The sequence below is a fragment of the Pan troglodytes genome, chromosome 3, assembly GCF_028858775.2.
Source record: "Pan troglodytes isolate AG18354 chromosome 3, NHGRI_mPanTro3-v2.0_pri, whole genome shotgun sequence".
In the NCBI taxonomy this organism is placed as follows: Eukaryota; Metazoa; Chordata; class Mammalia; order Primates; family Hominidae; genus Pan; species Pan troglodytes.
This window is the reverse complement of record NC_072401.2, coordinates 24,997,735-25,023,996: the sequence shown is the minus strand read 5'-3', so window position 1 is coordinate 25,023,996 and position 26,262 is coordinate 24,997,735. Positions and strand designations below refer to the sequence as shown.

General features: G+C 35.4%; 1 protein-coding gene across 1 annotated transcript in view; it reads left to right on the top strand.

Moving 5' to 3' along the window:
• Positions 1–25,934, top strand: part of DHX15 (DEAH-box helicase 15) — a 57,553-nt gene extending 31,619 nt beyond the window's left edge. The window contains exons 6-14 of the mRNA XM_001164599.7: positions 4,381–4,548; positions 10,339–10,425; positions 11,344–11,493; positions 12,414–12,522; positions 13,062–13,253; positions 16,189–16,311; positions 20,360–20,550; positions 23,635–23,804; positions 25,368–25,934. Coding sequence (XP_001164599.2) covers positions 4,381–4,548; positions 10,339–10,425; positions 11,344–11,493; positions 12,414–12,522; positions 13,062–13,253; positions 16,189–16,311; positions 20,360–20,550; positions 23,635–23,804; positions 25,368–25,485 — 1,308 coding nt within the window. The 3' untranslated portion in view covers positions 25,486–25,934. The remainder of the gene's footprint in view (positions 1–4,380; positions 4,549–10,338; positions 10,426–11,343; positions 11,494–12,413; positions 12,523–13,061; positions 13,254–16,188; positions 16,312–20,359; positions 20,551–23,634; positions 23,805–25,367) is intronic.
• Positions 25,935–26,262: the final 328 nt, after the last annotated feature.

The window sequence follows — 26,262 nt, the reverse complement described above, 5'->3', positions numbered from 1 at the left end:
TCCTCTTGTGTCTGGTCTCTAGTTTCTCATTTCCTCCAAAGTGCATAGTATATTTTTATTTTTATTTATTTTGTTTTATTATTTATTTATTTGAGATGGAGTTTTGCTCTTGTTGCCCAGGCTGGAGTGCAGTGGTGCGATCTCGGCTCACCGCAACCTCTGCCTCCCAGGTTCAAGTGATTCTCCTGCCTCAGCCTTCCGAGTAGCTGGGATTACAGGCATGCGCCACCATGCCCAACTAATTGGTATTTTTGGTAGAGATGGGGTTTCTCCGTGTTGGTCAGGCTGGTCTCGAACTCCCAACTTCAGGTGATCCACCCGCCTTGGCCTCCCAAAGTGCTGGGATTACAGGAGTGGGCCACTGCACCTGGCCATATTTTTATTTTTTAAATCACTATTTTAAATTGTCATCATTCTCAGATAACATAAGCGTATTGAGATTCTATCAGAAATATCAAATGGCCTCATGGTTAAGGACCCGAAAGGTTTTTCTCTGAGACAACTTTGTGCGGTATTTTCTGTGAATCCCACAGCTGGGGAAAGGAAGGGAGTAAGCCGAAGGGTTTTCAGATGTATGCTAGAGTGTCTTTCATGAAATAAAATGCCGCTCTAGTTGTCAGCTGTTTTTTTGCATACCATTGCTTCTTTAAATTATCTTTAGATTCCCAGTCTTGAATTTGAAGAGTTTTGGGGAGAAGGTAGCAGAAAACCTAACGTTTTGTTTACATTTCATTTGTTGTATTTAGTAGTAGAGCTGGTCTAAAGTAAATATTACCTTCTCATTTTTGTGAACCTTCGTTATTTTTACTTGGTAAGTTAAATGCAACTGCGAAATCAGTACTCCTTTCTTCATAAATTTGAATAGCCTCCATGAAATTGAGTAATCTCATAAAAATTTAAAACTGGTTTTTAAGAACGTATTCTGACCACTAAATAAAAGTGCTTCTGTAGTCACATGAGTTAATTTGGGAGGGAGAGAGAACAGTTTAAAGTGTTGCCTAGATTGTAATTAGATAAGAGTGATTGTAATTAAATAATTTTATTTTTAATTTTGCTTAGTAAAATTTTTTTTCAACATGCAGTGAGTTAATTGGTAAGGTCCAGATTAATTTACTAACATATTGCTGCTTTTGGAGTTAAAAATCTTTCCTCAAATCAAAAACTCCTGAACTGTCTGTCTTTATTCTCAGTATTGCTAATGATTAAGCAGATGGCTGCTGTTGAAACTTCTTTTCCTCCACTACCTGTTTCTGTTTATATTCTGATGAATGCAGATAAGTTTTGTGGCATTCTCAGCTGATAGTGTTGACTTCTTGGAAGTTTGGCAAACCTCAGGGAAAATTTTTATTGCAAGTTTTAAAGCTGTTTAGGACTTTATCTAAAAACTTAAGTGTTACGGGATTTCTTCCACATTTTAGAGATGCCTTTATATCCTACATAGTCATCATTTTGTTTTAGCTCCATGCATACTTAGCAGATTGGGTAGTCTAATCTCCAGTAAAGTTGGAATTGTCATTTTAAAATACTGGAATCACAAAGCAAATGTCTAATTTAAGCACTTAATTTTTAATGTGTGAAATCTGGATATTTTGTGATTTCTGAGCATTTATTTTTCATTTATGTACAGTAAAATTAACAAAATTGCAGATACTCTTATATGTTGGAATCCTAGTTTTATATTATGTTCAAATGTTTTTTAAGTTGGAGAGCACTTAATTTTTTATTTGCATGCCAGCAGGGGGCATTCTAATCTAGATACACAACATTTTAAAGCAGTATTTTCAAAAATATTTGTTCGCTTTGTTATATTTTTTATTTAGATGAATAGCATCTACTTTCATTTTCTTTTAGAAACTTGAGATTTCAAAGGAGGATCTAGTAACATTGAATCTTTAATAGTTTTCTGTGTTACAATTTTTGAGACAGATAACCTTTAAAAAAAACTGATGTGTTTGAAATAAGTGAAAAGTAATTTATTTGTTCTTACTGTGTTTAAGAACGTTGTGTTTTTTGATATAGAAACACAGTTGGACATTAAAAAAATATAAAGTAAATGTCCTAAAATTCTTCCTCACCGTTTAGTATCATTGTCCTTTGAAAAAAACACGCACTTTGTTGACAAGGGTAGCTTCTGATTGGGTCATTTATTGGACAGGCTGCCTAGTGTATAATAAGCGTTTTACATACTTCTGGGTTTAATTGAATTAATACTTCAATAAAATTTAGAATACATTTGTCCGCAGTGCTGCCTTCCATTTTTAAGTTCCTTTGCCTCTCCCAGAGCTGTCATACATAATCTGTCTATCTCTTTTTTTCCGTCTTGATATTCATTATGTCTCCTCTTGAATGCACATGTGTTAGAATATAGTCATGTGCCACATAACAACGTTTTGGTCAAGACAAACTTCTCAGATAGCTGTGGTGCTGCTCCCGTAAGATTATAGTGGAGCTGAATGTAACCTTGCAGCATCACAGCACAACACATTACTCACTGCTTTGTGATGATGCTAGTTCAAACAAACCTACTTTGCTGCCAGTTGTTTTAAAAGTACTATATAGTATGTACAATTATGTCCAGTACACAATAATAATGATAATAGGACATTGTTAGTGGTTTTTGTATTTACTATACTACATGTTTTATCATTATTTTAGAGTGTTCTCCTTCGACTTAAAAATGTTAACTGTAAAACAGGCTTAGGCAGGTCCTTCAGGAGGTGTTCTAGGAGAAGGCATTGTTATCACAGGAGATGACAGCTCCATGTGTGTTACTGGCCTTTGAAGACCTTCCAGTGGGTTAATACGTTAAGGTGGAAGATAGTGATATTGATGATCCTGACCCTGTGGGGGCCTAGGTTAAGTGTGTGTTTGTGTCTTTTAACCAAAAAGTTTAATAAGTTGAAAAAGTAAAAAATTTTAAATTAGAATGAAGCTTATAGAATAAGGATATAAAGAGAAAATACTTTTGCACAGCCATACGGTGTGTTTGTGTTTTAAGCTAAGTGTTACTACAAAAGAGTCAGAGTTAAAATTTAAAAGTTTATAAAGTTAAAAAGTTGTAGTAAGCTAAGGTTAATTTAATGAAGAAAGAAAAATATATCAAAAAATACATTTTTAAATAAATTTTGTATCGCCAAAATGTACAGTGTTTATGAAGTCTACAGTTCTGTACAGAATGTCCTAGGCCATCACATTCACTAAGTACTCACTCACAGCAACTTTCAGTCCTGCAGACTTCTTTCATGGCAGATGCCCTATATGAGTGTACTGATTTTTACCGTTTTTTTTTTTTTTTTTTTTTTTTTTTTTGAGACGGAGTTTCCCTCTTGTTGCCCAGGCTGGAGTGCAATGGCGCAATCTCGGCTTATTGCAGCCTCCTGCGTCCCGGGTTCAAGCGATTCTCCCGCCTCAGCCTCCCGAGTAGCTGGGATTACAGGCATGTGCCACCACGCCCAGCTAATTTTGTATTTTTAGTAGAGACGGGGTTTCTCCATGTTGGTCAGGGTGGTCTCGAACTCCCAACCTCAGGTGATCCGCCCGCCTCGGCCTCCCAAAGTGCTGGGATTACAGGTGTGAGCCACTGTGCCTGGCGGTTTTTATCTTTTATACCATATTTTTGCCATGCCTTCTGTTTAGATGAACAAACACTTCCCATTATGTGACAGTTGCCTACTGTTACTCACTTCAATAACATGCTCCTCAGGTTTGTAGCCTAGGGAGCAACAGGCTATACAGTTTAGGTTCGTGAATACACTAGAACGTTTACACAACAACAGAATCGCCTAACAAATTTCTCAGAACATATTCCTGTCAGTAAGCAACGTGTGACTAGTTTTCTGAGAAAAAAATTTGTAGCTGCTCTAAGACATTTGGGTTAGCCTAGTTCTTAAATATCTGTGTTGATACTGTAAAGGTGTTTGTTCTCATTAGGCACAATGAAGCAAATCTTCCATATAATTGCATTAGTGATACGTGACATTAAAGCCTAATTGGCTTATTTAAAATGTCTAGCACATCAATTTCTTTTAGATTGTGAAAATTGAAAAGGTCATGAGTGCATTTAAATATTCCTGAGTGAGAAATTTCAATTTTAGTACAATTTGTTGAGAATTAATTAGGAAATCTGACTCTAAGAAAAGGGGTGTGGAATGCAAATAAGGCAGTTATATATTCATTTGAATACAAAAATGAAAGTTTCTTGGATTGTTTTGGAAATCCCATTGAAATTTGCAAAATTAGTTTTGGTTACTAAATTGAAAACAGAGTATCCATGAAGTGAAAGAAGATGGCATACATAAAACAGACTGCATAGAACTAGGATTATAATAAATACTTTAAAATGTTTCAGTATTCGTTTTTAGACTCACTTTTATTTTGTAGGAAATTGATGAAGCCTGTAAGAGAATAAAGCGTGAAGTTGATGATTTGGGCCCTGAAGTTGGCGACATTAAAATCATTCCATTGTATTCTACACTTCCACCTCAGCAGCAGCAACGCATTTTTGAGCCTCCACCTCCCAAAAAACAGAATGGAGCAATTGGAAGAAAGGTAACATTAGAAATGTTCTTTATAAATATTTCACTAATAATGATTTTAGAGATATAAACTTTATTCAGTTATAAAGGACTAAGTTATGGGTGATTGTGATCTAGGTTTTATACAACAAAATAATATCCATTTGTAGGGTTCTGCATATCTCTTGACCCTAAAGTAAGAATGAGTACTGCTTCTTCTAGGTAGTGCCTCCTTAGCAAATGGAAGACTAGTTAGGATGGGTTAAGAAAGGATGTTGGCCAAGTACTGTCTTTTCTCCTATTAAATCACTTGTTATAAAGTAAGCACTTTTTCTTTGGTGCCTTGGCCTTCTGCCCATAATTTTGTTTAAGGCTTCCCAAATGTAATGTCTATAGGTGTGAAATGTTGACCCTGTGCAGACCTCTAATAACAGTAGCACTGATCTGGCCGGGCGTGGCGGCTCAGGCCTGTAATCCCAGCACTTTGGGAGGCCGAAGTGGGTGGATCACGAGGTCAGGAGTTTGAGACCAGCCTGACCAACATGGTGAAACCCTGTCTGTATTGAAAATACAAAAAAATTAGCTGGGCGTGGTAGCGCGTGCCTGTAATTCCAGCTACTCAGGAGGCAGAGGCAGGAGAATCGCTTGAACCCTAGAGGCGGAGGTTGCAGTGAGCTGAGACCGCAACACTGCACTCCAGCCTGGGCGACAGCGCGACTCCATCTCAAAAAAAAAAAAAAAAGTAGCACTGATCACACTGCATAAGTATGTGAGTTCCTGGAATGCAGAAGCTTCATCTAGATCCTGTCAAACGGACAGGAGCAAGATTATTTCAGCCCTATTTCGGAGATACTTTGTTGAGGGGCTGAGAAGACATCTTTGATTCCCCATCAGCAGATACATAGTCCCCATCAGCAGATATATATATATATAGAGAGAGAGAGAGAGAGAGAGAGAGAGAGAGAGACAGACAGACAGACATATATGTCTTAAATATTTATATAATAAGTTAATGCATCCTCCAGGCAAAGCTTTAATTTTTTTTTTTTTTAAACAACATGGGGTCTCACTATGTTGCCAGGGCTGGTCTTAAACTCCTGGGTTCAATCAGTCCCCCCTCCTGGGCCTCCCAAAGTGCTAGGACTACAGGCATTAGCCACTACGCCCAGCCCTCAGCCTGCCTAGTTTTCATTTGTCTTGAAATCATGTGTACTTTGTATATCTGTATTTGTTTTATTTTTAAAACGTTGTGTTTGTTTACCATTGAGTGAAACTGATGTACAACAAAGATGTCCTGTTTGTGCATCCTTTTGTGTACTTCTCGTTTCATTGAGTTCTTCTTTGAGATATATGGGCCCATATTTACTGCAGTTACACATCTGAGCTCTTGCTGTCATTGAAGTAAATTAAAGTTTTTGTTTCTGTTTTGCTTTTTGTGTTTTAAATCCTTAGGATGCTGAGGAGAATTTTGTCTTACTGAAAAGAGTGACTCAGCAGTGGCTGGATATGTGATGATGGCCACAGCTGGTGATGGGCTCACTCTGAGGACTGATCATGAGCTTATAATTCAAAACTAGGGGGCTATATTGCCACTTTGCCATCCAGTGGTGGTGTTTCAGCCAAAACTGTAGGACCTCTTGCTGGGAAATCATGTTATCCTTGCCTTGAGTCAATTTCATCTTAGAGGTTGAGAAAAGCACTGATGTAGCTTCCCTGGACAGGCCTAGGGAGAGTAAAGGAAGACTTCCTTGGCAGTTGCTGCATCATTTTCATTATGAGGAAGAACATTCTGAGGTGCAGCATGTTAAGCACAAATTTAAAGTTTTCATACAAGCCTGGCTTATAGAGGAGGGATCTATACAAGTTTTACTGTTCATATGTAATTTTAAACTTACTGTTTGCGTCTAATTGTGAAAAAATATTTGATTTTTTTGTTAAACTGTTCTAATATAAGGATAGTAGCTAGCATAAAGCAAATATATAAAAGTATTGGAAGTTTTTGAACAAATATAATACTTAATACAAATTTTAATTTCCATCAAATTAATTGTGATTCTGTATAACTTTATATTTGAGTCCCTTTTATAAGGCAGTGCCATTTCTTATTTCTCTATTAGTTTATGAAAAATAGATTTTATAACTTGATTGTGGTACTAATAAAACAAACAGCCTTTTAAACATGTTACAGCACTAATGGTGAACGATTTCAAGTTTTTAGCAATCAAGAAAGGTTGAGAATGCAACATATATTTATATGAGGGTAAATATTTTTACCTCTTGATAATTTTTGAAGTTTATTCAAGTATTTGACTAAGTTAAAAGTTATAGTAATTCTTTACATGCATTCAAGTTTACTCTTCAGTAGATAACTTCTGCATTTTTTGACTGAGACTTAAAATTGCTATTTTGTGGATTTGGTTGTTAATAAAATACAACTATAATTATTTTTTAAATATTTAGTGTTCATTAATTTTGTTCATACAAATAGCTGACTTTTCTATAGTTGATCCTACATTTCGCTGATTAATATGGTTCAGAGCATACATTGCTCAGTGAAAAAGAGAAATGGCCCTTGTGGAGATGGTCCTATAGTTTTAAAGAAAGACTTAATGATCCAGGATCTGAAGATAGCTTACTGTGGTGCTGCTGGGATGTTTATAAGCAAACAAGTTGATGTCCTTGTGTTGGAGACCACCACAGAGTTCCCTGGGGACTAAAAGTCCAAATTAGTTTAAATGCATTATTGTGTCCAGACAGTATTCAGGTAGGGCAAATGAAGTACTGCGAGTTCTACTTTGAAGTGGAGTTATTGGGGGCGGAGTGGGGGGAAGTGGTTCTATTAGAAAAAAAGTGAGTTCTATTAGAAGGCAGGTTATTGAGAGAGGAAAATTTACTCTTAGCATGTCCTGACAGTGATGCCAAGCTTTTCACCATAGGGTCTGTTCCATATTAGTCAATGCGGTTTGAACACTTTTTAAGGCTCTTTGAACGCTTACTGCAGTGTTGCAGTCTAGAAAGCATGTAACAATTATATTGATTCTTACTGGTCATAATGTAAATCCCTCGACAAATTCAAGGTCATTTTGTCTCCTGATGGGTTCCTGGTTGTATGTTGTGCCATTTACAATTAGAACATGGTTAGGGCTTGCCTCACTCAACTGCTGAAGTACCAAAGAAGCTTTTATCTTGTCATTTATTAGTTCGCTTTTGCATTGTGTGTGTGTGTATTTAGCCTTAGCTATTTTTAGTCCTTGAGAAAGGCCTAAAACTTGTGCTTTTTTGTAAGGACTCAATTTAACACTTGTATTTTAGGGTTTGACTTTTGGCTGGCAATAGGCTCTTATTAATATCAATAATGATGAGGGTTTGCCAAGTTGGCATAAATCATTTGATTCTTAAACACTTGCAGAATCATGTATCCGCGTCTTGTTAAGTATTACAGAATTTAATACACTCACCCAGACAAAAAACATACACACAGGATGAAATTATTTTGTGGAGAAAAATTAACTGCTTTTTATAATGGTAACTAAAGAGTTGGTCACATGAGAAATTTTATCACATTGTATTATGTTATAGAAGAAATATGTGAAATGTATTTTTTCCCAGAACAACTTTTTTAAAAGTGATCTTCTTCATAAATATTTTCAGAACTATGGTTTTCACCCCAGAATTCCAGACAGCCAGAAGACGTCTTCTGTATTTACAGGCATGTAGTTGGTTCTGTATAGATTTGAGATAGGGTCTCAGTCTGTTGCCTAGGGTGGAGTTCTGTGCCATGATCATAGCTCACTGCAACCTGAACCTCCTGGACTCAAGCAGTCCTCCCACCTTAGCCTCCTAGGTAGCTGGGACTACAAGCATGTGCCACCATGCCTGGCTAATTTCTTTTAATTTTTTGTAGAGGTGGGGTTTTACTGTGTTGTCCAGGCTTGTCTCAAACTCCTGGACTCAAATAATCCTCCTTGGCCTTTTTAAGTGCTGGGATTACAGATGTGAGCCACCATGCCTGGCCTATTCTGTATAGTTTATAGAGCATTTCCACATCCTTACATAATTTATTCCCTACAACCCTGTGTTATGTAGACTAAGTAATATGCAAGTTATAAAAGGAATACAAGCTTGGGGGTGTTAAAACCTTTCCAGTTACTTTAGCCACTCAGGTTTGATTGCTAGGTCTGCCAGTTACCTCTAAATTCATCGCTTCTTTAACTACAAAGAAACTGACTTTCTAGAAGAATATTAAATGCCGGTTATGCTTATTCAAGTTTCACCTGTTAACCTTATGTATGTCGTTGTTTGCTTCAGTTCTAGTTGCTGATTATTTATCTAAATGTCCTGAAGAATGTATTTCAGCAACATCATCAAACCACTTGTGGTTTCTTATTCCTTTGCTAGTTGTCAGTCTTTTCAACTGACAAAAGGAAACATTTTGGTTTTTGACTTGTAAATTATTCTGAAATACCCTCTTGGTAGATTGCTATTATGTTTTTAAATCCCTGAGGTTTCCTGTTAGTATTTTGGGAAGTCTACTACTTAGTAAATATGAAATCAGAAAATGAAAGTGTTAATATTAAGTAAAATAGTTAATGCAGCAAAAGCCTATGATTTTTTAAAGCTATTTGATTTATAAAATTAAGTGTTTTTAAAATAAAATAGGGATAAATATAAATCTTTTCATTTTTTGTATGTGCCCATAGGCATTTCTCCCACATGTGTTTTTTTAAGATGAAACTTTAGTGCTAGTGCTGTTTCCTTCTCTCATGAGTAGGTCTTAACCTTACCGTCAAGGACTGTCCTAAATGCTATTATTTTTCAGTAAAGCTTTTCTTGTCTTTGCTATGGAAGTAAACCTTTTTAAATTTCACAGTGTGTCTTTGGTGCCACTCACACTTTCTATCCATGTCTAATCATCCCTTACAAATGGTAAAAGCAGACTCTGTTTGATTCATCTTCTGTATCAATTGCTTGCATATACAGACATCTTCAACTTAATATCAGTAACCTGTTCCTGAAAATCATGTCCTGAGTTAAAATACTAATGAGGAATCCCCATTTCCCATTGTTTAAAAAAAAATTATATGTAACATGTATTTCCCAAGTCCTTAACTAATTTTCTAAAACATATGTAATATATAGTAAAACATGCACGTATACAAAACAAGCTATCATATTAGTATGTAAATGCTTTAAACATTTTCTGTCAATAAAGAATTATAGTTCTTAACAGTTGCTTTGTATGTAGTAACGTATTACATGTCATCCCGTTGAGACCATGCACTTACTGAAATATTTACATTTGATTCTGCTGATCTGTCCGTTCTTATTGGATTATAACTTGAGGTTTTTTCCATGTGGCATTTTGTTTAAAATGTTGAGTTGAATTTTGGTGATATAAATAACGAAGTTTTCATTTGTAAATATTGCCCAAAAACATTGAAATATACACTTGTGGAAATTTGAATACTAATTATAAGGGCTGTTTTATCAGACATTTTGTAAGGCACGTTATATTGCTTCATCAGTATTTTTCTTTTTATGCTGTCCATTAATTTGATTAAGCAAAATGTAATGTGGTTGAGTGATAACCTGCAGTAATAGCTTTGTTGAGAAAGAAGTTGCTGTTGTGGTGTAAACAAAATTTTGGTTCCTTAAATTTTAATTTACCTTTTTAAAGCATTGGCCATTGAAGATCAAATGATATTTCTAGTTTATTTGCTGGTTTGAAATTCCTTGTGTTAGTGAAAGTTAGTGGCTGATCTTTAACAGTCCTGTTAATTTTATTTGATATGTAATATAATTTATATACTCTATTTCTTAACAGGTAGTTGTGTCAACTAACATAGCAGAGACATCTTTGACAATAGATGGTGTAGTGTTTGTGATTGATCCTGGATTTGCGAAACAGAAGGTACATATTTAGTGGATACTTTATAAATTAGAGTTGGTTTAACAGTACTTACAACCAATTCATTTAATGGCTAAAATTTACCTTTCAGAATTATTTTCCTATCTTTTTTTTCATTTGCAAATTTCTGCTGTATGAACCCTTTATGTTTTGGCTGGCTCTCAGAAATTAAGACAGTGTTTAATATGTAATTCTAGGCTTTTTTTTCTTTTAGAGTTGCTTTGGTTTCTTTGTTTCAGTGTAGTGACGGTGGGTGTTTTGGCTTGTATATTCATTTAACAGTATGGGTTTAGTAATAAAGTACAGGATTTCTATCCCTGCAGTTCAGTCACTTCTCCAACATTATTAGAGTTACTGCTGTCAACTAGGCACACTATTTGAAAACAGTACTATGTTACTCCTCTAGTTCAACAGTGCTGTATACTAAATGAAGTGAAATGCAGGTGAAGTGGCTATTCAATAAATACGTTTTATTTTTCAAATATCTTTTGGATAAATTGATTACATTTTGTTATTGATGGAAATTTTTTCATTAAACAGTAACAGTAATAGTACTCAGACCGTCGAGTTTTGAAAGTGAAGGTTTCTTTTCGGGCAGAATCCTTGACTGCCCAGCATATAAAAAGCAAGGAACAAGGTCAGCCTGATAGAACTGAAATTAGGAGGAGTAAGGATTATATAAGCTGTCTGTGTGTTTGACAAGAAGTTTTTCATGTTAGAGTCTTTCAGATGATCGAATTAGAATGTCTGAAAGAACTTTAAGGTTCAGGATGTTGGGTTGTCTATTGTAGCAGCATGATTTATGGCTATCGATATTTCTTTATTTATTTTGGAATTAACTGTGGGCTTTGGATACTTCTGTTGCATCACAAGTTTGTGTTTGACTGAAGAAAGACTCTTGTGTTATTTCAATTCCAATAGGTCTACAATCCTCGAATCAGAGTTGAGTCCCTTTTGGTGACAGCTATTAGTAAAGCTTCAGCTCAGCAAAGGGCTGGTCGAGCTGGACGTACCAGACCTGGAAAATGCTTCAGACTTTACACAGAGAAAGCTTATAAAACAGAAATGCAGGTATGGGGTATTGTCGTTTCCTGCCGATATGTTTAAAATGTTAAGTTGAATTATCTTACCAGAAGAACATTGCCTTATTTACTTAATCTTGCCTTTTAGGATTAAAAGCTCCTTAGCTTTTCCAGGAGTGAAATGTATGGTGTAATTAACTTAGATAGTCGTACACCCCCTTATTCCAGGCTGATACATTCCAAGACCCTCCCCCTCCCACGCCTAAAAACTGGAATATGCTGAACCTTACTTACATATACTATGTATAAATATCTTTCTTTACAATTTCACTGATAGAAGATGCATTCTTTCTTTAGATGTGATTTTTTTTTCTTTTGTTACTAGGTTTCAACTTTTTTTCTTTCCTTACTAACTTTCAGCGTTTCACTTAAAGGAAGCACTTCAGGGCCTCTCATTGGCATATCCAAATTGCCAGCATCAATATTCTTGGTGCTTTGGGGCCATTAAGTAAAAGGTTACTTGAGCACAAGCACTGTGATACTGCAAAAGTTGATCTAATAACAGATGGTTGCTAAGTGACAAATGGGCGTATAGTGTATATAGTATACTACTAAGAATGGTGCACAATTTAAACTTGATGAATTTTTTCTGGAATCTTTAAAATTTTTTCTGTTGACACTGCTTAACCGAAACCATGGAAATTGCGAGTTCAGATGAGTGAAGACTACTATACGAATTTCTTTCTGCAGTTGCGAGTTTTATGGACAGTAGCAAACACTGAATACTATAAAGATAGTTGGAGAAAAATGGTTTCTCTCTAGTCTAGCCTACAAGTATTTATCTCTACTGAGACAGTGTAGAAGTAATGCCAAAACAAATAGCTCAGGAGGCAGCAGATTTTTGTTTTCTGGAACGAGGAGACTGAGGCATTTTTAACATAACCAATAAATGTTTTTGTTTTTTGCTAGGATAACACCTATCCTGAGATTTTGCGTTCTAATTTAGGATCAGTTGTGTTACAATTGAAGAAACTTGGTATTGATGATTTGGTACATTTTGATTTTATGGATCCACCAGGTATGACTTATCAAAACACATTTTTATCAGATCTTTTAACCAAAATTGACTCTTAGTGTTTTTCTCCATCCTATTTAATATATGTATTAAATACATTTTGCTTTTTCCATCCAGTATGCATCAAGATTAAGTCTTACATGATAGCATTAAAACTAAAAAAAATGACAGTTATATGAGCACATTTTTTTTTTTCTTCAAAAGTTATTATGGGGGGGTTTGGGTAAATTGAATTATCCTCTGGGCATGAAAATGTGAGAATTCCTAAGTTTTCTTTGGGGAAAAACAGTTTGATAAACACATTGATGAATTAGCAATTATTTAATGTATTTCGGAAGAAGACAGTTTTGCCTACAGGAAAATTTTGCAATGTTTTTATGATTCATTGTTTGCTAGATCTATGTAATTGAATTGGATGACAGTTTGAGTTTGAGTTTGGTCCACTGCAAAATGAAAAATGAGATTGCTTATAATAGTTTGTACTTTGTCACATTTTTGCTTGCTTAAGGCACCGTGTCTAATAGATTGTCTTTTACCACTAGCTCCTGAAACTCTGATGAGAGCCCTGGAACTTTTGAATTACCTGGCTGCTTTAAATGATGATGGAGATCTGACTGAATTGGGATCCATGATGGCAGAGTTTCCTCTAGATCCACAGCTCGCAAAAATGGTTATTGCAAGTTGTGACTACAACTGTTCTAATGAGGTCCTATCTATTACTGCTATGTTGTCAGGTAATAGAGGGAAAGGAACAAAAAAAAGCCCAGCTCTTCAAAGTTTGGGTGGACTTCACTTTTGTTTTTGTTTTTTAATTTTTAGTATGATAGTGGATTTTATAGATGGTTTTAAGGAATTAATTTTGTTTTCTAAATACCTTGTAAATAGCTTCGTAATGACATAGTGCTTACAAAAGTAAAGTAAGTCATTGTGCACAAAAGATAGTAAAGCATTGGCTCTCTTGAGTGCTAATAAAAATTGCAGTAAGTTTGAGCACAGTTGTAACTGAATTCTTTGGTTAAAGGTCCATCACTGCTATCTTTGTGGTTTTTTTGTTTTTTGTTTTTTACTGCAAGTACAGGAAGAACTTTGCTCTAGTACTTAGCTCTATTAAATGTGCCTGTGACAAACTTAAAGCTATACATTAAGTTGAGCCTTTTCTATATATGTACTCCAATGGCACCCGAACAAACATGAATTTCAAACTTCATATCAAGTAAATAGAAATAGTAATGTATAATTTTAGGCTTAAAATCTAATCTGATAATGGTATTCTTTTACAATGGTAGAAAAACTTGGTAAAAGAAACATACCTAATATATAAAATTGCTAATTTTGTAAAATTGGACCATTAAGCTAAGGAAATAACGCTGTTTTTAGTAACAATAAAATGTAATCCACAAATGAATAGTAACTTGGAAATTAGATTTTCCCTAAAGGAGAAGAAATATTGTTAAGAAACAAATGAATGGCTATTCTTACAGCTAAAAATAGAAAATAAGTTCTTACTGACGATCAAAATATTCTCTGCTACTAGTTTTAGCACGGGAGAGAACTGACTCCCTATTGCTGAGTGGTTTATTGAACTTAATGCTGCAAATATTTCAAAATATTCTGTGGAATTAAAGGATAAATTGAAAAAAATTTAAATGTAAAATTATGGCTTAGTTTAGACGTATGGTATATTCTAATGGTGTGAATTTTTTATTTAAGAAGTAGCTAAAATGTTTTCTTGCAGAGTTATGACTGATCAGACTCAGAGCAGATGGGCAGGGCAGTATTGAGTCACTTTAATTAAATTGTAGCTTCATTTGCGGAGGTGGTGGTAGGTTGTTGTCTGCCTTTCTTATATGTTGTTTTATAGATTCTCCCAGTTGTACTTCTCCCAAGATTTTAGTTTTTAGAGAAAGTGTGGGGCAAGAACTAATGGATTGTGTACTTACTTGTCTATCTGCCTAGTTTTTATTTCTCTAGGTTCTCTTATCAGATATACTTACATGATTACTGATGTTTGAGTTTAGAATATTAGCTCTTTAAGAAGTTTGTTGTTGTGATGCAGTTTTAATCTTCCAACTACATCTCAGTTTTATTTGTAATTAAAAAAAACCTTATTTTTATTCATTACAAATAGAAACCTTTAGTTTGTCAGGAGAATGAGCATTTATGTGCAGCAATGTAAATGGACTGTTTTTAAATGGTCCATTTATAGGAAAAGTGTTGAAATAAGAGGCAAGTAAGAAGTCAGGGAATAAAAAATAGTTTGCTGAGCTTGTAATGCTTTGTTTGACATTAAAATATTTTTTGAAGTTTTGAGGTCCTGATACTAACAGTGCAAATCTAGAGGCCTTTGAGAGCACTACTTATTTATTCCCACTTAACTCTAGTGGCTAGTTCACATTAAAATTCACAGCTGTGAGAAGTTTGTGTGCTTTTATGAATTACCTTGCTTCAATTAAATTAAGCAAGAGTTTTAATATTTATTATGATCATGTTTTGTTGTCACTATTTGGCTATTTTGGCATCTTTTTAAAGGGGAAACTGTATGGGAAAGAGTAATATGATACTGTATTTTATCTTGTTGTTGATTATTCCCATTATCTTCTATCCGAACCGATAATTTATGAATTTTTTCATTGACAAGGTTTTAAGAGCTTTTAAAATGTGTTGAAAAAGTCCCAAGCTGTTAAGTATTTTTATTTTCATACTGCTTTTATGACTATGGAATTGCTAAACTGAATTAAGGAAAGTTGTATTTCAAAAAATGTAGTACATGCTTTGTAACAATTTAAAGTTTTATGTGAATTAATACTGAGGCTCTAAACAAATAACTGTAGTTACATATCTTGATGACCCTTGATATGATTGTTTCAGACTAATTGTCAACTTTTGAAATATTGGACTTTGCTTTTATATTGAGGTTTTGATTCAAATAAGTCTGTTTTTTTTTCTTTTTTAAATTTGGGACTTTATTTTCTAATCCTTTTGTTAAAATGCTGAAACACTAGGCTGAATATCCCAGCCTTTTTGAATTTTCTTAATTCAAAGGCGGTTTAACCTTCCACCACTACTGCTATCATCCAAACCCAAGAATTCTTGATATTTTTATGTTTACATATGCTTCTGCTCACCGGTGCTAATAGTGATACCCACCAGTTGGTAATAGCCACAGTATTAGGGAAAAAATTCTGATAGAAACATGGCAGTAGACTGGTTTCAAAGTTGTTGTTAGCTCTGCAGTGGGCAAGCATAGCTTCCTAACTTTCACAGCCATTCAGTAGATTTAGTGGATGCCCTTTTGAAAAATTACAGTTAGCTAAAAGGCAATTGACACCATTATTCTGGTTATTGGTAGAGCTATCAGCACTGGTTTTTTTAAATAAGTTGAGCTTTTTAGTATCCTGATGGCCTTCAGAATAGCTGTTTTGATGCCTACTTTTAGATCTAGTTAAAATAATCAGGTACTCTGTAGCTTTGAAACCCTCTTGTCTTACAGATGTGGTTAGGTGTTGATGTACCAAATCAAGGTAGTAAACAATCCAAGATGCAGTTGGAGGCCATCCTGCCCTGCCCTATGCTCTGTGAACTGACCTAGCTAGGCCTTGTTCCTCTATCTGTGAATGCGTGACTCATCGATATGGGCGTTTGTGTTGGGCCCATACCAACCTTGTTTAGTCCCACAGTGTTTTGTTCGCCCCACGGAGGCCAAGAAAGCCGCAGATGAGGCCAAGATGAGATTTGCCCACATAGATGGAGATCATCTGACACTGCTGAACGTCTACCATGCTTTTAAACAAAGTAAGTATAAATTTGGAGACACTCTTGTCTAAATGTCACTTGCAGTGTATAAGATGTTTCTTCGTCCCACTTTGATTTATTATCCGTGACAACTGATATTAGAAACCCAGAGGTACTTTTGAAAAACTCCTGATGAGCATTTAAAATAGAAATTGCCAATCTTTTTCAAAGTTGTTTATGTTTATAATCAGGGGATAAAGCACCAGTTGTGGAAAACCTGAAAAATAACAGTGATATAAATGACAGACTTGTATAACATTTATCACTAACATACACGTTTTTATATACTTTTATTTCTGTGCATTTTACATTTTTAAGAATAGTTTTATATTGTTTATACAATCATTACTCTAACATTTTTACTAATAAAGAACTTTTTACACCAAAATAAAACTAATAGAAAAAAATGGACAAGTATGAATGATGGTTCTTAGGCTACCAGTGGTCTCTAAACATGATATGGAAAAGTTCAGCTCTACTGTTAGCCCAAGAAGTGCATTATTATTTTGGCATTATTATTGATAATGAAAGGCATTACCATTTTCTCACATAAAATTTGCAGATATTGAAGAAAAATATTCCTTAGCTGTATGGGAGTGGGGTTAGTTGTGGTCTTTATGAAAAGTTGATTTTATGTTACCAGGAACTTTAGCAACTGTATACTCTTTGACCCAGAAATAATTTAGAAAGTTATTTTTTGGTATTCTGTGGACACTGATTTGATTAAATAATTTCACCAGAATTATTTATGGTGGTAAAAAAAAAATTGGCTACCTAAATGCCCACCAGTGGAAAAATTGTGAGTTATGCTGTAGACATATGAAGTAATTGTTCTAGCTTTAAATCATCTTATCATAGAATATTTAGTGACCTGAAAAACATTTGTCAGTGACTTGTAAATGAGGAAACATAATAACAATGAAGTTATTGCTAGCTGCTGCTGTTGGAATGTACCATTTACAAAAATTGAGAGGAAACCTTAATAAATTTAAAGGAGAAAAAAAGTGCAGAAATTGCAACTGGATCTGACATTTTTTTAAACTGATAGCCCTACATCATCACCCTGTGCCAAAAATGTGGAATTCTGTCACTAAGTTTGTAGTTTCTTCTCATGAGAAATTGGTTTCCTAATTTATAAAGTTGACGTTCCAATTTTGTATGTCTGGTTTTATTTGTAACTCATTTTTATTATCTCATAAAAATCTCAGTTATACTCTTAAAATGGGGAGCCTGTTGACTTTGGCACATCTCTGTAGGGGTGATGGTGAATTTATTTGTCTTGGGGTCCAGAAGTGCTAGAGGGCCAGTGTGTGCACCAGACGTAGTATCTAACTTGATTTACATCTGTTCCTTACTCCAGAACCCTGATATGAGTTGAATAGAATTGATGACTAGCAGCGAGAAAGAATGGAGCCCTTCTCTGCCCAGGCCCAGAAAACTTGGGGGCAGATATGAGAGTTAAGGGAAATGTGGTTATGAAACCACAGGCTGAAGACCAGCACATGGTTTACCTTAGAACAGTTATTTAATCTTTCTTGTATCCAAATACTGGTATTACCTAGCGTTAAAGACTTACCCCTGATAAGACAGATCTACTCAAAAAACCTACTGTATTCCTCTTCTATGCGAAACATGCTGGGTGACCAAGAGATACATAACCTATTAAAGCCTTGAGAAGGAACAGATTCACGGTCAGAGGGGATGTAGTAAGTTAAAATGGTGTTATCCACTCACTAGATGTATGATCTATTTCTGATAAATACATCAAAATACTACTTTCTACATCAAAATACAACTAATAAAATAGAAAAACGGACAAGTATGAATGATGGTTCTCAGGCTACAAGTGGCCTGTAAACAAGAGGTGGAAAAGTTCAAGTCTATTGTTTGCCCAAGAAATGCATTATTAGTGAGAGGTACTATGATCTCTCACTGCCAAAGGGATGATTAGTCATTGGTGGTTTTTAGGGGTTTGCAGTATGTGATGACTTGACATTTGGTAGAACTGTCCTTATTAGTTAAAGGTGAGGATTTAGCCTTTAATCACTGATTGCCACCTTTTCAAATAAGAGAAGCTCTTAAAAAAAAAAAAAGCAAAAAACTTTGCCAGATCCCCACGTGTTATTATTTCGACATATCCATATATATATGGATATATTATTTCGATATATCCATATATATATGGATATGAAAATATTTGGAATATTTTCACGAAAGCTTTTTAAATGGTTGTATGTTATTAATTGAAACATTGAGTATATTTGAAAAAAGCATGTTTCAGATACTGGTCAAGGTGTTTTGCATTAGAGACAATAGTTGATTACATAGTGAAGCTAAAATGTCATGTCAATTAAAATGTTGTCTTAATACTATTTATGTAAATAACCCTTTGAAATTGAAAACTAGATTCAAGTTATTTTGCAGTACCTTAATCTGTCTGGGGAGGGGAGATTTCTCTCTAAAAATCAGACAAATGGTTTGGCTTTAGATCTTAGGGGTGGTTTACTGTATTGGTGAGAGATAAACAGCTAGAATTATATTAATGTTCCCAGTTTTAGATTTAATTTTCCCATTTACCCAATTATTTCTCTCAAGTTTAGAAATACAGTAGAACCATCAGATGTTAGTTACTAGTCATTTGTTCTTAACAAATAACTTAGATTTGCAATTTTTCCATCTGTAGTACATGAATTCTAAAAATTGAGAACCACACAAAAAAGCTACATTTCAAGCCATAGTCTGCAAATCAACAACCTTTTCAAAAATTTGCCTTTTTATTGTCCAGCTTGGGCATTTTTCTGCCTTTCAGCTTGTTACAGAGCATCAGCATAAGTAAAATTACCTCTAAGGTGTGCTGTTTCAGTTCCCAAAGATATTCAGTGCTTTGGTTTAAATGTCAATGGCTTCAGATGGTTAACTTTTATTTCTCATTCCAGATAGATTAATTAATGGGTTAATCCATTAGTTAATTAATTAATTAACTAATATGTTATTGTATTCTTTAATTCAAAAATCTATTTCCTATCTCCACCTCACCCATCCTTAATTTCTGAAATGGGGATGCATTTTGTAATGGATAAAAATGTACTTATATATTTGTTATGTCTAAAAAACATTAAGGCAGAGTTATACACTATAACTGGTAGAATCCTAGAACCAAAGAGAAAAGAGTATGCTGAAGATAAGCATACATCACAGTAGCAAGAGAAGGATCAACAGCTTTAATTTTTGTTTTCTCTCTCCCATTTCACAATAACCCTCTTAGTTTTATTTATCAAAGTTCCTCTGAAATAAATAATGCAATTCTTTGCCATGACTGTCTTTGGCACATGAAAGATGTCACTGTAAAATTTCTTTCATGATGCTACAGGTTGAGCTCTTTAAGTGAGCAACACTAGGCTAGTTGGAAGCTTATCAAGGATTCGTCAGTGGAGAAATATCCTTTTGATAATACATGTAATAAAATTACTTGAAGTGCTTAGACTTAGGTCTTGTTTATTAAACATGAGTGGAGGTTTCGGGCATCCTTGTAAACTTCTGTTTCAGGACTTGCTCATAAATTGCTGAGAGACACGTGTGTCGCAATAAAACTTTGCCGTCTTTAAGTCTGAGATGCTCTGTGTCAGGCATAAAGAACAATACACAACAATTGTTTGCAGTTATCTTAATCTAAAGCTGTAGTTTCATTGAAAATGAACAGGCCATGACTTTTACCAAATACTTCCAGCCTTCCCTTATCTGATAGACCATCTTTTGGAAACAACCAGGTGGATGTTAATGGGAGAAATAATTCACTAAAAACAGTTAATTCAAAAGCATTGTTTTGGCATCCAAATCCAAAAGCCTTGTTACTGTTTCTAATGTTGAATCACACTACAGATCTTTGAGAAAGTTGGTAACATTGCAGTTCATTTAAAGAAAATGTTGTGGGTAAATCTCCTTTCTGGTTTATTTAGCTTATTCTTTATAACAATTTTTTTAATTAGAGAACATTCCTGTGTGGGTGATTCATGGTGCCTTCTTTTCTCTCCGCCTTCTACCTTTTTAGATCATGAATCGGTTCAGTGGTGTTATGACAACTTCATTAACTACAGGTCCCTGATGTCCGCAGACAATGTACGCCAGCAGCTATCTCGAATTATGGACAGATTTAATTTGCCTCGTCGAAGTACTGACTTTACAAGCAGGGACTATTATATTAATATAAGAAAAGCTTTGGTTACTGGGTATTTTATGCAGGTATGTAGATAATATGGGAATGAATAAGTATTCATATGACACTGATTTCTATTAACAGTCCTTTGAATCCACTCAAAAGCAAAAGTGAGTTTGTGCATGCTCATAAAAATTTATCTTAAATGTTGGTACATCCAGTTTCTTTGAGTGAATTAATATACTAAGAAATTTTAAGTATTTAATGAGTAACAAATTAATGTACTAAATGGCTAAGGTAGTCTAGTTATACGGGAATCATTTTTAGAATTATTTTATTAATAGAGCCTTTGTTATACAAAATGGAAACTTTGGCTACTTTCAGATGTGATTAGGCACCTGTTTCTTCAGGAATGTGAATATTGATCAGTGCATTAAAGTTTCTCTGAATCTAGGGCTTAATTGGAAATACATTGTCATAACAGAGTACTAAAAGGAAGCAATTGAGCGGATCCAAAAGTACATACAGTTGGCTTTAGTCTTTATCTAAAAACTAAGCACCTCCAAATTCAAATATTCAAATACGTGGATTTCATTTACAGTCCTCTACAGAGTGATCATTGGTAATTATGACCAAGACCCTTGCGTACTTGCAAAAGCCAAAAACATCTGTTGAGTAGCAATAAAGATGAAACATAATTTTAAAAGTTTTATTTAGTTTAAGTATGCTGTGTTAACGGCTATAAGAACAGAAGTAAAACTTGTCAAGTAAATACTGTGAACAGTTATTTTAAGGTGTTTATAAAATAAGAGAAACTTTGAGAAAAATGCAAGAAAATTTTGTGGTGATAAAATTGAAAACAAATCACCTGATTTGGGATAAGTCTCTTCTATCTCTTTTCTGTTTGTTCATTCTCTCTTTGGCTATGTCTGTTAAGCACGACGTGGCTTACCCTTAAGGCCAGATGGGCTCAGTAGCTAGAATATGAGCCTGAGGACACTCAGTTTCAGAATCAAAAATCAAAGGAGATTGGTGAGATGTCTGTATTTGAATCTAAGTAACACAATGTTTATTGTGGCATCTTATTATATAATAGGCTTATTAGAGTTTGGTGAATAATAGGTATGAGCATTCTTTCTTGAAACTTTTAACTATATTCTTAATATTTGATATGTACTGGCTTCTCTTTGACATGTTCTGTTCTTTTTTAGGGGGAGGGGATGGGGTAAGGGAGGCAATGTCTCACTCCCAGGCTGGAGTGCAGTGGTGCAATCACAGCTCACTGCAGCTTTTACCTCCCTGGGCTCTGGTGATCCTCCCACCTCAGACTCCTGAGTTCCTGGGACTACAGGCACGCACCACTATGCCTAGCTAATTTTTGCCTTTTTGTGTGTGTAGAAAGAGGGCCTCGCCATGTTGCCCAGGCTGATCTTGAATTTCTGGCTTCAAATGATCCTCCTACCTCGACCTCCCAAAGTGCTGAGATTACAGACGTGAGCCACCAGGCCTGGGTTGACATGTTCTTAAATTTGCTTTTTATATTTCAGAAAAAAACTGGCCGGGCGCTGTGGCTCACGCCTGTAATCCCAGCACTTTGGGAGGCCAAGGCGGGTGGATCACAAGGTCAGGAGATCGAGACCATCCTGGCTAACATGGTGAAACCCCGTCTCTACTAAAAATACAAAAAATTAGCCGGGCACGGTGGCGGGTGCCTGTAGTCCCAGCTACTCGGGAGGCTGAGGCAGGAGAATGGCGTGAACCTGGGAGGCAGAGCTTGCAGTGAGCCGAGGTAGCGCCACTGCACTCCAGCCTGGGCGACAGAGCGAGACTCCGTCTCAAAAAAAAAAAAAATTGATGAAATTATATTCAAGCATTATACTTCTTAATTATGTAGATTAAAATTTGTTACAAACAGCTAGGCATCACAGAGTGTGCTTGTAGTCCTAGCTACTAGAGAAGTTGAGTGGAGAGCAAGGAGCGTTGAAGCCAGCCCAGGCAACATAGCAAAACCCTATCTCTTTTTAAAAACAAACAAAAAATTTATTAGAAACAGCATGCATTATAGTACCTGACACCTAATAGGTGTTTAGTAAATATTTCGAATGAAATTGAGTTTCTTTTCTATTATTCATGCTCATTCTTTAAGCACAGAATATTAGAATTGGAAAGGGAGAACTGTCCATTTTGATGAGTATCACCAGTCAAGGTGTTACCAAAAAAAGAAATGAAAGAGAAGCACGTGCAAGCTCTTTTTTTTTTCCATTTTTATTTTCCTGTCTTTGTAGGTTACCTTTTTCTTTTCCTCTTTGCCCTCTTTAGTTTTCTACCTTATTTTTTATTCTATTTCTTTATTTTCTTTTTTGAGATGGAGCCTCTTGCTCTGTCGCCCAGGCTGGAGTGCAGTGACTTGATCTCAGCTCACTGCAACCTCTGCCTCCTGGGTTCAGGCGATTCTCCTGCCTCAGCCTCCTGAGTAGCTGGGATACAGACACCCGCCACCACGCTTGTCTAATTTTTGTACTTTTAGTAGAGATGAGATTTCACCGTGTTGGCCAGGCTGGTCTCGAACTCCTGACCTCAGGTGATCTGCCTGTCTCAGCCTCCCAAAGTGCTGGGATTACTGCACCTGGCTTTAGTTTTCTACCTTAGACATGAATGTTCTGGTAATTGTCTGCTCATAGTTGGCGCCCAGTGCTGAAGAGCCTGCTCTAGATGGTCTAAGGCAGGAAAGATCAGATAGTAAATGTTGGGCTCTGTGGACCCATGAGGTCCTTGTCAAAACTACTTAACACTGCCTGCTCTTGGAGCATAATAGGTATAGACAAATGGGCATGCCTGTGATCTAATAAAACTTTCCTTATGGATACTGAAGTTTGAATTTTACATGCTACTCATGCTTCACGGAATGTTTTTTGTATGATATTTTTTCTTTCTAATTAAAGATATATAAACCATTTTGGATTCACAGACCTTACAAATAGAGGCTGTGAGTTGGATTTGGCCCACAGGCAGCAGTTTGCTTATCTCTGCTTTTATCAGGCAGTGATAAATAAGTATAGCCATAGAATGAAAAGTAAAAGGGAGGCCTGCCTCTTCCTAATTATGTAGGTAGCTTTACAACTAGCATGTCAGAAGCATTGTGTTAATAATATACTGGGTTTTGGTTTCAGGTGGCACATTTAGAACGAACAGGGCATTACTTAACTGTGAAAGATAACCAGGTGGTTCAGTTGCATCCCTCCACTGTTCTTGACCACAAACCTGAATGGGTGCTTTATAATGAGTTTGTTCTAACAACAAAGAATTACATCCGGACATGTACAGATATCAAGCCAGAATGGTAAGTACACCTTTTGTTCTAACAGTTTTTTGTTAGTACTTTGCTCAAAATGGAACCTGACTGTTGCTAGAGTCATGGCCTTGCATTCACTCATTGAGAATTTATATTTCAGTGTGTAGGTATGAGGGAATTGACTGGATGGTGTGATTAATCTTTCACACCCTTCCTTTGTTAAGTGGACAGTGGGATTGTTGATATTTATGGGCAGGATTTGAAGCCAAATGTGAAGTTACATTTGAATAGCATGAAAAGTTTCTTCAGGGGCTGGGCATGGTGGCTCACACCTGTAATCCCAGGACTCTGGGAGGCCAGGATGGGAGGATCACTTGAAGCCAGGGGTTCAAGACCAGCCTGTGCAATATAGCCAGAATCCATCTCTACTAAAAGATATATAGGTGTGTACAAAAATTAGCTGGGCATGGTGGTGCTGCATGTCTATAGTCCCAGCTACTGGGGAAGCTGGGCAGGAGGATTGCTTGAGCCCAGGAGTTTGAGGTTGCAGTGAGCTATGATCATGCCACTGTACTCCAGCCTGGGTGACAGTGAGACCCTGTCTCTCAGACATACTTTTAAAAAAGGGGTTTTTTTTTTAATTTTTTTAATTTTTAGAGTTTCTTTGGAGCCATTCTCTTGCTGTTGTGATTAACTCAAGTCAGTACTGTTTCTTGCTTGCAGAAATCTTTTTTTTTGTTTTGTTTTGTTTTTTAACATTTTTTTTGTCCCATTACAATTAGCCCTCAACTATTTATTATTTATATATTGGTTTTTAGGAACTGTGCAGGCATAAAAATGATAGCTCTTTGTGTTTTAACATACTAGCTTCTACAAAATGTAGAGTAAGAACGGATTGTTTTATTTTAAGCAAAATAACCCTCACCTTCATGGTTTTTTGTTTTATTTATGCCAGAATCTATTCTATAACCTATGACAGGAAATGTCAGCCAAGAGTAGTGGGACTGAAGGCACATACTCTAGGTGCTGTCACCGCTTTATATTGTGCAGCTGCTTTCTTATACGGATTTGGGACTTTTGACACTTAAATTGTGTAGGACATTACCATTTTATCTTAAACGCTTTGTTGAGAAAAAAATTGTATAGCTAAACTTTATAAAAGATTTCAGTCAAGTGTATTTTGGGGGGGTATAGAGTTATAGTTATTAAAACATTGAAAATGAGAAGATCCAATCATTTGAATACCACGATGTTTCCTACACAGAACCTGTTATATATTACTATATCCTTGGAGTGGCAAATTAATAGTGTGCCAGAGTAAAGAAATCAGTGACTTTATCTGTTATCTTTACATTAATGTATCTTGAGGGGTTTGTTATTAAGTTTATTGTAAGTCCAACATCAGAAAATTCACATCTTACTAAATAAAATACTTAACACATTTCTAAAAATGCTGTTTGTAAGGATTAGTTATTTGTATTTTTCTGAGACTTGAATTCATAGATTTGCCTTGGTTCATCAGTATATTAATGAATAATGCCTATCCTATTAACAACTCCAGTACTTCAATTAAATGTTAATTTGGAAATTTTTCTGCCCACTTCTAAACAGGTTGGTGAAAATTGCCCCTCAATATTATGACATGAGCAATTTCCCACAGTGTGAAGCAAAGAGACAGTTGGACCGCATCATTGCCAAACTTCAATCCAAGGAATATTCACAGTACTGAATTCAGTGCTTAGAACTGAAGTTATTGAGAGGACAGCTTTAAAAGATGAATGAACTCAAAAGTTCGAGTTGTGCTCTTCACGTTGGTTCGATAATGGCCTTTATTTGAAAGCTTTTTAATTTTTCTTTACAGTAAATATTCCATTCTGATTTCATAAATTAAACATTTATGCCTCCCTTTTGTGTTGACACTGTAGCTCATACTGGAAAAGTCGATCAATGTTTTGCAGTTTATTGAAAGTAGTTCTATATATAACAATGTTATAAGCATTTCTTTAGAAATGGTTGAAAATGCTTCTAAAATGTGATTATCGACCATGGTATGCATGATCGTTGTAATTGTTGACATTCCTTTTAGAAGTTGTGAAATGTTACAACTTGTGCTTATGTAGACACAATCTTCTGTCTCAGTACAGAGGCACTGACTTCAATAAAGTCTATTTATACTAATTTTGGCCAAAGCCCTTTGGTATCTTTGTTCTAGTCTCTAAGTATAGTTGTTTTTCAAGTGTGGAGCTTTTTTATTATAATTATACTGTTACTACATATTTAGTATCTTTCTACCAGGAGTACTCCTTAGGAAAAGTAGCTGTTAAAGCAGTATTTTTAAGAGCATGGCTTAGCGCTTTGTTAGGTTAATCAGGATGTGATTGATCTAAAAGGGGTAAAATGTGTGTAGTGATCATTTGAAACTGGACCCCAAAAGAGAGAATAATGAAAGGAGAGCTCTCTACTTGTCTTTCTTAGAGTTCCTTTCATAAGGCTCATAATTTATTAT